The sequence below is a fragment of the Dunckerocampus dactyliophorus genome, chromosome 1 (assembly GCF_027744805.1).
Source record: "Dunckerocampus dactyliophorus isolate RoL2022-P2 chromosome 1, RoL_Ddac_1.1, whole genome shotgun sequence".
Classification (NCBI taxonomy): Eukaryota; Metazoa; Chordata; class Actinopteri; order Syngnathiformes; family Syngnathidae; genus Dunckerocampus; species Dunckerocampus dactyliophorus.
The window spans coordinates 14,668,981-14,683,628 of NC_072819.1; the positions used below are offsets into that span (position 1 = coordinate 14,668,981).

Genomic DNA, 14,648 nt, shown 5'->3' on the forward strand with positions numbered 1-14,648 from the left:
AGGGATGTCTAAAGTGTGGCCCGCAGCTTGTTTTTATTGGTAGTCTGCCTAGTCTAAAAATAAAAAGTATTCATTATTAATGAGATATATTATTAGATATTACACCTATTTGATTTGTTAGGTATAACAAGTAGTTTAGCGTATCTTGACCTGCATTGGATTGGTTTCAGCATAATTCATGCGCAAAATGTATCACAGTGGTCCCAGCTAGAAAAAGTTTGGACATGTATAAGTGGAACCTCAAATGTGAAGGCCCAAACTCACCAAAATTGTCTCTAATGAGGTGCAAAAGGTAATGGTAAACTAACAAAGATGCCACAAAATTCAGAGCAATCCTGCAATTTTTTATCATTTCACACAGGGCCGCACGGTGGCCTAGTGGTTGGCATATTGGCCACATAGTCAGGAGATTGGGAAGACCTGGGTTCGAGTCTCCGTTGGGCATCTCTGTGTGCAGTTTGCATGTTCTCGGGGTACTCCGGTTCCTTCCACATTCGCTTAATTGGCAAATGTGGAAGGAATAATATTAGGTATGAATGTGAATGGTTGTTTGTCTAGATGTGCCCTGGGATTGGCTGCCGAAATCAGCTGGGATAGGCTCCAGCGACCATAGTGAGGATAAGCGGCATAGAAGACGGATGGACGTTTCACACAGAATGTTATTTGCATTGTTTGATATGGAAATGTTTTTTCCAAATTGGAACAAAAGCATCCCAGACAGTTTGCATGTGACCTTCTCCCCTGTATAGTCTTATTTAGCATAAGTCAGTGCTCATCTTATTGCTGTCCATGGAAACACAACCATTGATAGGACTTTAATCTCTTCAGAATAATTAGTTCCTCTGCCTTTGTGCACACAAAGAGAGGATTGGCTCTTATTTGTTTCTTTCCGATGTGTCTGGCCCTCCTCTGAACTCTTTCCTCTGTGTGTCTGTCTCTGTCTGCTGTCTGAGAAACCAGGAAGTGTGGGATCAGTGTCTTTGCCAGAGTTCAGAGCAGTTTCCCACCCAGTTTCCCAGTGACGATCCACCCAGATCTTAACTTTGTAGCGAGGAGCCGACAAGGTCATAAGAGGGAAAAAAAAAATAAATAAATACAGCAAGGACCAAAAACAACAGCTGATAGTGTATGTAAAAACATATTGCATCACGGTCATTCATTTTCTGTCAATAGGCTTTCAGCGTGAAGTCACTCAGTAAATACACTCGCCTGTTTCCTCTCCTTGCACTCTATGGTTTAACGCTGACAGCACCAGCTGTGTATTTAGAAAATATGCCTCATGTTAATAAGAGTCTGCTGTTTTTATTTTTCGAGTGATGCAACTGCAGTAAAACACCAACCACATCAAAATGTGGCCACAATGTTTATGGACTACAAGAGAAAACTAGAAGAGCAACTGCAATGCACCCCACCCAATATCATGCAGCTTTTTGTCATGCATTCCAATACCAGGTACAGTGAGTAAAACACAATTTTGATACCATTATTCTCAAAGGAAGGACAGTGGAACCTCCGTTTTCGTACGCCCCGGTTTTAGTAGTGTTCTATTTCCGACAAAATGATTACCAAAAATATGTCTCTGCGCCTGACACACGAGTCAGTTTGCCCGTGGAATTGAGTGTCCTAACAAAGCATCCATGCGTTGGTAACTTAGTCTCTGTGAAGAATGTATACTGGTTCTTTTAGAGCTGGGACACTATGCAGGGTATATTAAAAAAAAAAGCAGACTCTCCAAAAAGTAGGCAGTAAAGTTACAATTGAATATTTTCATGATTTTTTTTTTAAATTTGCATATGTTGGTATTTACATCATCCTTTGGTCCATACCAGCATGTATTGCATAATTTAATGCATGACTGAACACAGGCCCGTTTTCCAGTGGGCAAAAAAATACAATTTCCTCTAAAAAAATTAAAGGGTTAAAATTTAAGGTAAAGTCTGTGATTCTATGCTGCGATACCCAGATTAACCCTTTGTTTCACGCTATTTGCACTAAGGTAATGGAGCTAAGGTTTTGTCAACTTAGTCCTCAACATGACCTAAGTAAGATCTGCTTCTTTCTACTCCTTTTTGGACCTGTTGAAATGTGCAAGCGTAAACATGAGATGAGGCTGCTGGTTCAATCCCTGCTTCCCCCATCCCAGTCACTGTTGGTGTGTCATTGGGAAAGATGCTTCACCCACCCTGCCTCCAGTACTACTATATGAATCTGAACGAATGTTTGGTGGTAGTCAGAGGAGACCGCAGACACGTTTCTGTCAGTCTACCCCAGAGCAGCTGTGGATACAGATGTAGGTTATCCCCACCAGTATGTGACTGAGAAGTGAATGAATAATGGATTCACTGTGTAGTGCTGTTGATTATTATTGTTAAGCATGTTCGAAATAAACTGAACCATTACCGTACATGAAAACAATAAAAAAAATCTCTTAATTTTGACAACAAACAAGCCCGCTTACTTCTCATCACTTCCTGTTTACATTCTTCTTCTTTTTCTCTTAAAAACCCTGATAACCATAACCAAGCCATATACTGTAGCCATAACCAAGCAGAGAAACATCATGTTTGACGATGATTTGAACCGGTACAAACTTGTAAAACTTTTACAATAAACACCGAATCTAAAAACTCTTTGCCCAAAAAATCTTTACCAGTTCGACAATGAATACATTTGAAAACCTAACCTGTGACATGTTTGGGTCCTGACCTTATGATGTGATATAGACAAACAAAATGTGACCATGTTTCAACAATGCATGTCGGTGTGGTTTCTTTGTTTTTCATTGACTATCTATTTGGAATTAAGCCACGTACACCACATGGGAACATCCTGGCATTGTGTGATCTGGTCAAAAGGGAGACACTGTAGAAAAAATGTCTGCAAAATTGCTGCAACACCATAGCGGCATGCACATTTTGGCAGTGGTCCGAGGCTTTCTCCTCCTAAGCATTCAAATTTCCACAATTAAACACTAAAAATAACATCTAAAGTGATGATTACAAGATTTACAGTAGGTTTGACACAATCATTATTGATTGAGGTGCCCTCAAAATGACTTGTGAATGTCTGGGCCTCTGTTTTATTGAGCACACAATGGACTATTGTTACAAAGTGGGTGAGTCCTCCTCCTAAAAATGACATTAAAGTCTGACTTACTAAAAATAATGAGAATATTACTACAAACTGCTACTGGCAAACAAGTGTTTTAGTCAACAATCCAACATGTATACAGCAGGGCTGTCACAAGACACCCAACTCACGAGACAAGACGATGCACAAGATTGGGTCCATGAGAATGAGACGAGATAAGATTTTAACAGAAATTTTAAGACCGATATTAACTACAACGAAAAAATATAATTGGACAAACTTTTTATTGAACAAAGTCACAAAACAATGCAGGTGTGTTTTGAAATGTTATAAATGAAATGTATAAATGAAACCCTAAATGATATAATTGTCAACATTTTTTTAGTCATGCTATGATAATAATAATAATAATACAATAATATCTCATAATAATGCAATATTTACTTTAATATGTCATCTTTCACTCTGTAAAGCTGCGGAATTGGCATTTGTGGCATGTATTTTCTCACAAGCAATTTGTACTTTCGGTCATATTAGTTATTAGTATCAACATTTTAGCTTTTTGTAGGTACATTATGCCTTATTGCTCTATTTTTCCACTATTGCTGGGTTTTTGTTTATTTCTGCAATGAGCCACGCCCCGGCGCCACGCTTTAAATACCAGTGCATGTTCGGCAAGCCAGAGTGTCTTGGTTTTGCCATAAAGGGAAGGCGTTCCCAAGCCAAGCTCTGCTTTCTTGGCTCCTTCACTGCAGGGGTTGAACTGCATTGTGGAGGGCTTTATGCAGCTTTCAGACCTGTATCAAACCGGCATTGCACGGCAATATGTATGTACATTTGGAGGTGTGCGTTGTGAATATTTATAGCAAGAAACACTTCCTGTCTTTCACTTTTAATGCGCACCTCTACTCGCTAAATTGTCAACACGGATCTCTTCTACATATGAAGTGTGTTATGAAGCGTTGATTGCTAGCGCTTGTAAAGTGTGCTCAGTCAAATATAGTGAGTGTAAATATAACCGCTCTGTGATTAAGGGTGCATACAATTCTGAACATGTACATGTTTTGATTTGACACATCTTAAATGACACCCCTAGTGTACAGTATGTTTCATTATCAAGGCAAGAAAGTGTTCCAAACTTTCTCACCGATACAATACCAAGTCAGATGGAGCTTGGTATCACCCCTGCTAGTTGCGATACTTTGATGAGGTATGTTGGTACACAAAATAAAATTAACAATACTTAGCCAGCAGGTATACAGACTTTTTCTTTGCCTGTCCTATGCCGCTTTCTACTTGATGCAAATTCCCTATGCTTACCCCTATATTTTTATTCGTCAATACTTGTTTCCATTGTGATGTTGACACACAGGTTGCTGTGTAACTACAAACTGAAAATTGTGTCAATTTGATCTGAATAATAATAACTGAATACTTACAATGAGAAGTAAAGGGAGAAGTAAGTTCTGTGAACACTATACAATTAACCTCTGAAGCCCTAAGCCAATTTTTGTGAAAATAATAAAATTAAAAACAAACAAGTTTTTACATTGAATCAAAAGGACTGCAAAGATGTTCTTGTACAGCAGACGTATAGCATGAGTATAGTGACTATGTTTCTGAATTATTATTAATACAGCAATATAGCCAGAGCCCCAGTGCCCTCGGTACGGGGTACTTAGAGCATAAAATTATATTTCCTATCAACACAACATAGCTGCAATTACATCATGTCACATGATTAATTTTATTTGCTTATTCCGAACACACATCTTCCCTAAATGTGTCAAAGTATCAGTATTGTAACATGAGAATCTATACTAGTATATTTGAGGTATCGAGGTATCTCTATTTTGGCATCGCTCTGCCTATGCTGACTGTATAGTTTAAGAGTGAATGCTGAGAAAAGATGTTGATGAGCTAAAATGTCACTGAAGGACTGGATTCCTTGTTAATAAAAAGCTGCTTTTATAGCTTTTTCCATTTTTTTCCGTGTCCATCTTCTGTTACATAGAATTCAGCGACAGTCGATTGGCTATTTTCTACATTTAGAGATATTATTACAGCCATAGTAGTCATTTCAGGTTTTCTCTAATTGTACTTTGTGTTTTATTCTATGTCCACCAACAATGGGCAGAAGTGTGCCTAGCTCTGCTGTTTAGGTACTCCAAAAAGGTCAGTCAGTTATTTTTGGTACTTTTGACAATGAAGACAAATTGTATTGCTTGGTGGAAAAGGTGCTGAAGTGAAAAAGGGGGTTATGATTTAAACCCTTATATATTTTTCTTCCTACTTTGTTCTAGTTTCTGTTCTGTTCTAGTTTGTTCTAGTTAGAACTACCTGTTCTACTGTGCATATGACAATAAAACTCTTGAATCTTGAATCTTGAATCTTGAATCTAGTTTGTGTAAGGAACCTCTCTTCCATTTCTTTCATCTCTCTCTAAGCTTCACTTCCAATGTTTATTGCTTCCACGGCCTATGACTCATCGCTTTTCCTTATTTTTCCAGCACCGTTTTCACTGTCTCGTTACAGAACGTAATAATACTTTGTGTGTGCGTGTGTAAGTATGTGTGTGATGCTGAGGAATGATACGGCCAATTCAGTTTTTCCAAAGTGTGCCAAGGCAAATACACTAGAGTGCTGATGAACAGAAAACGAGCCAAACACAACATGTTAGGACCACCAGTACCACCAGCAGACAAGTGATTGGCGACACACACTTAAACACACACACACACATAGTATGCACATTATGGCAACTAACTGATGTCCTGAAGTGGAACAATTCAGGAAACTCTATCCGGGATTCCAGAAATTGTCAGTAAAAGTCAAAGGTTTTGGATTGCAAAGACAAGTGGTCCTTTTGACATGGTGTTGTGTTGTGACTGCCCAGTCAAACAATGGCGCCCTGTATCCAGACTCAACTTTCACTCTGGTAAGAGCTCTGTCTCTAATTTAATCTTTCACTGCTTATATAAACGTGGCTGTCTTTTATGAGGAAAAAACACAAAGTAGACATGGACAATTTATGAAGGCCAATTGGGGGAAGTCAGGTTGAGTTAAGACAATATTGGAGATGGAAAAGCGAAAGGGACTACTTTTATTACATATACATATGCAGTATATATATGTATATCAGGGCTGGCAAAAATAGCATGTTAACAGCGGTAACGAATATATTAAATTAATTACATACATTTTTTTAGCGCAATTAACGCAAACACTTCATGGCAAACCATGTCTCTCTGTCATGACGACAGCACAGTGTAGCTAGCTCCCCACAGAGTCACAGTGTCTGACTCTCTTTTAGAACTTTATTCTGACCTGAACACATCAACAGCAGTGCAATTCCAACACCATATATGTATCTCCTACTCCAAACAAACACGGCTCTAGTCCATTTGTCATTGAGATGCATTGACGGACGAGATGCGAGATGCATTCACGGACACTCCAAACATCACAACAACGTGTTTCTTTATACATGTATGTGTGTTCTAAATAAACAGAAATGTAAATGCATATTCTTACCACTTACTTTGTAAATCTTAATGCTGAACTAAAATTTGCTGCATTTAAAAAAAAAAAAAAATCACTCAAAACATGTCAATTCAACTTAAATGACATGGTCACAACAGATATGTGTTAATTCCACGACAGGAGATATGTGATGTTACACATATCGGTATCGGAAATTGAGCGTTGGATAATATCCGCATATGGGATATCGGCAAACTTGATTTCAGCTGTATTGTCATTTTGATTATTGTTTTCATCGAGCAAACTGGACGTGTACATGAACTGTGGAAATCATAAATGCTACATAGTTTTTCGATTGAAATATTATTGAATCAACAACTCGAACTACCGATGAGTCATGTGTAATTATCTTTTTTGCCATGTTGAATTGAATAGCGAATTAAAATTTGATTTCAATTTTCTTATTTTTAATAAGGTGCTGTTTTTGTTTTATATGGTTCTTACCTACATGTATGCACAGCATCAAATGAGGCAGGTATTGCTACACCAGATACATTTAATTAAAAAACTGTACTTTTGAGTTGAATGTGAATGTGTTGGTAATTTCAATCAAATACAAGTTGAAAAAGGAATGAAAATGTCTTCTTTGGATTGAAAAAAAAGTTACTTTTGTAATGGACTAGAATGAAAGCATCTGCGTGGAGCTTCTATCTCTCTCCTTCTCCCTCCACTATGATTATTCTCCATAACATGTGTTTTTGTCTATATTTATGGGTGGCTGGAATGGATTAATTGGATTTACATGATTTCCTTTGGAGAAATTGCTTGGGTTTTTGCATGTTTCAGTTATTGTCGGACCTACTGGAAAGGATTAAAGCCACTGTGTCACTCGCTATGGTCACTCTTTATTACTTTACATAAAGGGTTGTGGTTCTTATCATCTTTGAAAATCACTACAAACAAACATTAGCTAAAAACAAAGAACAATGACGCCAAGGTTTGGCGAGTCAGATATTTCCACTGCCATTCTTCACTGAAATTGTGCTGACACGCCAACGTCGTAACGCCTTCATAATGCCTTCATAACGCCTCAGCATCAAAAGTTGCTTGGACGCCGATCAAAAAAAGTGATGGCATGAGAAAGACACAACCACTACAACCACTATAACATGTATGTCTGACCCTCACTGAGATGAAATGCCTCAGAAGGAACAGAGGTCATCCCACCCAGAGTCCAGTTGGATCGCTCCGAGCCTCGGTTCCCTACAGAGGTCAGGCAAACATTCATGTGTGTGTTCTGCACCAGTTAGCAACTGGTTAAATAAACTGACCCACTCCCTGTGGACTCATGGATTTAGAGTGACTACTTGATGAGGCTACTAGGTCCACACATGTACATGGCACATTTAGGATCTTAAAAAATCAATGTCTCCATATAATAGTGCTTCATTACCATAAAAAACATACCTGTAAATGACACTTGTGGTTCCCCCTATGGTTTGTGGTCAAATTTGTGGAAGACATGCTAGTATACATGTAATACAGATATCCTCAAAGTTTTATAATCTTTAGACAAATGCTGAATGACTTTGCATGTTTTTCAAGCAGTCTTGCTCAAATTCCACAAACGTGCTTTTCAGTCCCCAAAAGACGTGTACTCATTTTCGTGGTGATTTGGAAAAACACCCTAATGTTACAGTGGGTGTTTAGCGGAGCTGTGCAAGAAATTGCAAGTCCAGAGTTAGCTTACACCAACGAATACATTTAGTTGTGAAAAAAAGACTCCGTGATGTAGCTGTGTGTAGTGTCATTGAAAGAGGTTGTATCGTGTTTCTCATGAGGTGACACAGCACTCGGATGCAGTGAAGATGACATATTTAGGGTAAAGCAGGAGATACAGCACTAAGGAGAGTAAGAAGAGTACAAATAAATCCACGCGCAGCACTAAAAGTTTGGCACTTTCCCAACACGGTGTTACATTTCCCCTTTGTGGATTTGGATCCACTTTATGCTCTGCTCGTGCCCACTTTGACTGCCTCCTGCTGGGTCGCATTGGGCTGTCATGTGAAAGGCCAAAGTGAAGTATCCAACAGCTACAACTTGAGTCTAAGTGGCTCTCATTCATCCGTTCCCGTCATTTGTTGGTTTTGAGGGGGAAGACTCTGCCCTGATTAGCATCAAACTAAATGGAAAGGCCAAAAGATATATAGACTGCTGTCTGCTTCGGCTGAAGCTTTTTCAAGTGTATTGTTAGTACTTTTATGGAGTATACTGTATCTATGGACAGTACAGTAAAAGTGATTTTGATTGTGCTGAGAAAACAATCCAAATTTGATCCGATCCAACTGGCCAATGAATCAGATTTGACTGTTTAAAATATCAGCGTGAACAGTGAATCAGTTTGAGATTTTGAGATGTCAAATGTTTCATTTCCCTTTTTTTGTGGTGTGGACCGGAGAACCAAATGACAAGTGTGAACATGCTTAAAGCTAACTTTGGATTTAAACTGTCTGCATTTACTTAAAAGTTTCTATTCAACTGTTTGGCAGCAGTTTTAAATAACTATCAGAGGCAGTGGCGGTTCTTGATACAAGAGTAACTGGCCAACGTAGCATTCTCTAGGGGGTGCTGCAAGGATGAGGGGGGGAAAAAATCCTATTTATTTGTTCTCAGCACTCATTTGCCCATCAGATATATACTGTATGTCATGTGGGCGGTGCCCCCTGCATACTGCTCACATGAAGTGGATAAAACCAACCCAATGATGGATGATGAGAGATTATCATCAAAATCAAAAAGTTTGTTTCGCCCCCATCTTCCTTAATCAATCTGCACATGCGCAGTAACGTGAATAATCCATTGCATGAGAAGGGAGGGGTTAGTGGTCGAAATGCTTATGAAAGATTACGCTATTTGATGTCGTTTTAAACGTGTGAATTAAGACTAAAAAAGTATTATGTACTTTAAATTGAAGAAAAAAAATCAATAATCCGTTTTTATGAGGGGCCCCAGGCAATTGCTTGTGTTTGCCTAATGGTAAGTCCGGCCCCGCATAGTTGAACGGATTCTGGCTGCACGGGATTCGCTGACTGACAGATAGTTAACAGTTGACAATTTTACGAATTGTAGTGAAGCCTTTTTTTCTCACAAAACTGTCCATCAATAATTCAAACATTAATGTCAGCCATGTTAGATGTGAAAGCTTGAATGCCTGAGCAACAGTTAGCTTAGTGGGAGGCTTTATTTTAAGATGTGTAGTGACGCCATTTTTTGTACACCCTCCTACAAGTGGTGGGCGTATATATACCATGCCCATGAGGAAGGAGGTTTTTTCTTCATGATGTCATGAAATGTTGCAACTTGGAAAATGAACACTCTCTCAAAGGTGGAGCAAACTAAGTGATGGGATCATACATTTTTCACAGGGTTTTGTGCTTATAACACATACTGTCAGAGCATCACTAAAAAATCACTTTGCGTAACAGGGGTCCTTAAATAAAATTAACGTTAAGGCTGAGTTGGCACACGTAGGTCCTGTTCCGAACCATTTGGTGCTGGTATTCGTTCCCATAGAAATCTAACATGGCTTTGTGTACACACTTGTCTAAATGCTTACCTCTCCTCTGTGTCCCACGTAGATGAAGCTACACATGGGGTGGAAGGCTCCAGTGCCACAGGCCAGGAGGTGAGTGCGGTTGTATGGCTGCAGGAGGCGGACAAAGTTGGCACATTCTGTCTAAAAACAAAACGCAGACACACAACCATTAGGATTACTTTGAGCTGCTGAGAACCGCACTCTCACATGCTACAATGCATAGACTCACACGCACTGAGGCGGCTGAATAAGTCAAACATACACAGTGAAATAGAAGATGTCATCCAAATGGAGATAAGCTGATTTTCAGGGTTACCAAGGGAACAAAGTTATTTCTTGACATTTCTTATTGAGACCACATGTTTTAGTAACAAGACCCAAAACATTTTTTTTTATTACTGAATGGAATGTGGTAGACTCCGCTCAACTTGTTGGATTTGAGCCCAAGTGACACGCTGGCCATGTTGGCATTGGACGACAACTTTCATCATCGCAATTGGCTCCATGGACTTTTCATCGACACTTTCATATCACAGAACACTTTTAATGCGTTACAAAAGATGAGGACACACAAGAAAAACGGTTCTTGCGGAAAGACATAAAAAGGGCAAAACACCTCATCCATGAGCCTGTTCACTTCTAATATACTTTGTAGGATTTATACAAAATGTAACAAATATAAGTTTCCACTAGCTGACTTAATTATATTCCTTTTTTCATGTGCCCAAATCACCCAAATATGGTAAAATGAATCCAGAAAAACAATATTGAATTAATTCTATAAGTGTATTTGTATTTGCATTTAAGAACACATCTTTATTATAATGCCAAAAGAGGGCACTTAAGAAGATAGATTTTTTTTAATGTGAACAAATTTTTATTTGTAATTACGTTAATTATTTTTTTGTTTACAATTTTAGTCTTTTTTTTACGGAACGGACGGAGGTTCCACTCCACTTTACATTGACATTTTTTGAATCATCATTATTTCTTGGTTTTCTCATCAGTCCTTTAGCCCAAAGTGTATGCCTGATCAAAGGTGAGTTAAACTCTCCATTTCAAGAGAGACAACTAAAGGCTGTGCTTTAGTTTTCTTCTTAAACAACATCGATGCCATGTAAGCAAGCGGACATACAGCAATATGCCTCCAATAGGAAGTGAAGTCTGTGTGGCCTACAGTGGAATGAAATGTTGACAATAAAGAAATACGTCTGAGCTCTATTCACTCTGGGATTTTGGTGTTTTGTATATGTGGGTGGGTTTTATTGAGGCCATAAAGAAAGTTTTTTTTCCCTCTCTTTCTCTTACTATGGTTTTTCTCTGCGGCAGTAGCTTTAATGTTGCCAGGATTGAAAAATAGACATTTAATCAATAGACAAGTAGCTAGAATGAAGAAGGTTTGGGAGTAACATCTATCATGTACAAAAAAGTACTTTTCCAGACGCCACTTGACGGCTGAACCAAGGCCGCTCCTTCCAAGCCGATGTAGTAATGGTTTGAAATAAAGCTGAAGTCAGTGAGAATGGGGACAAATGTGTCCCACATGTCGGAAAGAAATGATACTTCTGGAAAAATGTGGTTAATTATGGAGAAACAAGAAGTTACACATTATTAGTTACACATTTATTATGGCTTTATTTGTAGATGAAACATGACTTCAACAATTGGCAAAATTACAACATGATACTTTCCTATAATTTGCTTTCTCAAATAGAAATTAAAGGAGTCGATTTAGAAATGTGATAACTATCAGTTTTTAATAGGTTTTTGTGTTTTAGGGTGTATGTTTTTGTATGTTAGGGTGGCAACTTTGTGGTTCAAGGGCTGATATACAGTTGGGCTGCACCATTTGTGATGCAGGAGCTAAAATAGTTATTGTATTGTATTGACAAATAAGAAAAACTGAATACTAAACAGTATACTTCAGATCAATGGAATGCACTGGTGCACTTTATAACAATTACGGGGAGCGTTTTGTGTTTCACAGAAAATCTTTTCACAGCAATCTTCGCCAGCAAGCACCACTCACACCACACAATCGCTCAGTTCACGAGACGAGACGATGCACCAGATTGGGTCCACGAGAACAAGACAAGTCAAGATTTGAACATTACTTTAAAGAACAGAACAATGAAAAAATATTTTAAAAAATATGACAGTATATTAGAATCTACTAATTTTATTTCAAACGCGTTACACTCTGTGTGTATGCTAGCCAAAAAAGGGCTCACGCTGTTCATGCCGTTGTTCTCTGATTTACGAGAAATCATGTTTTAATCTCATGATATCTTGTGTCACCCCTACACTCTACGGTGAAAATTCATAATTTTTGCAATTTATCGTCGCACATCTGTCTAGTTTAAAAGCTTCCATTTTGCTGGCGATTGGGTGTATAAGCCGCTACTTTTCTCACGCTTTGAACCCTGCTGCTTGTACAGTGATGCGGCTAATTTATGGCTACTGTACCATGATGCTTAGAGTGCAGCTTCAGGAAGTAGTAAAGTGAACGGTATTATCACTTTTTGAAGTCTTATGCAGTGATTGTGTTTTGATCTGACAAATCTTAAGTAAGTTGGAACAAGTGTAGAATTACTACAGCTTCTGTTTGGACGCATGTGGGGCGCATGGATGACGTCACATTAAAGGTGACTGTTGTTGTGATACGCTGTGCTCACATGTTTGTGTTGAATGTGTTGAATATGCGGAGAGAGCACGTCCGCTCGAAAAGAGTACAAGTTCGTGACTTTTTGTCTTGTCAAAGACTGACTTTAGACGCCCTACACCTCAGATCCTACACAATCACCAACGGGTTTTGAACTACTACGTAATGAAGAAGACAACTCAAGCTAAAGGGCTTATTAGCTTCAAGATGAAAGACGCCAAGAGCAACAACGAAAGGGAGAGAGACTGACAAAGTGTGTGACAAAGGAATTATGAGGCAGTTCAGTTGTGAAGAAGAGGACGAGCTTTGCGGTTTTAGTTCCCAGGAGGAGGATGAGGATGGCGAAGAATGACTTTTCTGGTAGGCTGCTGTTTAACTAGTCATATTACGCACACTGTTGAGCACCGTTTAAAAAAAACACATTTATTTAATCAAAAGTTACAAAAATCCTTGTGTGTAACATCTTTCTGTGTACGAAATATCCCATGTTACAACGTGGACACCTGCGGCTTATAGACAGGTGCATCCTATATATATACAAAACTTTTTTCCCTATTTATTATTTTTTTTTTCACAAAGAAAGAACCATAATATAGGAAGTGAACATATGTATTAGCAATTGATGAAATACGGAAAGGGGGTATGATTAAATAAGTTCTGCTTCTTCTTACTCCTTTTCGGACATGTGGAATTGTGAATTGTAACATGAAGCATTCAATGTAAACTGTATGCATGTTTGAAATACATTAAATCATAACCATAGTGTGTGCTGCTAATGTACCGGTGTGCTCTATAGTCCGGAAATTACAGTACTTCAGGTAGAACGTCTGGAAATGGCCCAGATACCCCAAAAACAGCACTTGCATACCAAAATGGTCGACTAACTGTTCGGTTCTTTGTTCTTTGTTGATTTTCATGCATCCTGTCATGATGAACATGCATATCGGATTTCGGGTTAATCGTACAAACTGGTGGCAGGTGCTAATATTTTCTCACGCCCCAGTGGGCGCAACTGAGCAGGTTTGGGATGGGTCATGCTACGGAACACCAAAAAATGTCACCAGAATACACGTGTTGCCAGAATTTGGTGAAGTTGTATGTTAGAGTCAAAAAGGTGATTCATTTGACAGAATGTTAATACGACAGTCCAAGCACCTGTAGTATGGCAGACATAACGGACATAATTGTTAGAGGAGCAAATATAAGAGAAGTGGGAACTGTCACACGTTAAGGGGTGGTGGTGTTGGACAGTGCACTGTCTTTTAAGAAGCACATTTCTAAAGATTCTAAAACTGTGAAATTCAGTCTAGCTCAGTTTAGATTAATTGCCATCAGATGAGTACAGATGCAGCCAAGCTCTATGTGCATTCCATAATTTATTTTTCATTTGAAATATTGAATAACAACTTGGGGTTGTTCAAGTAACCCAGCTTTACAACCACTTTAAAGTCTGTATAAACAGGCACTCAAGTTATTCAAATATACAGTATATAATATTAGTATTCTAAAAAAATGTCCTCCTGTCATTATTGTAACTTTAAGAATTATAAATTGTTAACGTTTGAAAATTGTATTTTTATGGCAACTGTTAGTTTGTTTTACAAGATATTTCATGCCCTTGCTCCACCACCACTCAGGGAGTTCATGAAATCTCCTCTAGAAGAGACTGTTATGTCAATTTTCGATCCACGTTATTCGGAAAAAAATACTTTTAAATTAGAGCAGCAGGGATGTGGAATTCTTTACCATCAGCTGTTTGATTACAAAATTTGAAATTCAATGTAAAGAAATGGTTGAAGGGTCATTAGGTGTGTAGTC

General features: G+C 38.4%; 1 protein-coding gene across 2 annotated transcripts in view; it reads right to left on the bottom strand.

Annotated features, from left to right (window-relative positions):
* Positions 1–14,648, bottom strand: part of sema3bl (sema domain, immunoglobulin domain (Ig), short basic domain, secreted, (semaphorin) 3bl) — an 80,642-nt gene that overhangs the window by 22,031 nt on the left and 43,963 nt on the right. For both annotated transcript variants that reach the window (XM_054790893.1, XM_054790885.1), the window contains exon 4: positions 10,190–10,309. In XM_054790893.1, the coding sequence (XP_054646868.1) occupies positions 10,190–10,309 (120 nt within the window). The remainder of the gene's footprint in view (positions 1–10,189; positions 10,310–14,648) is intronic.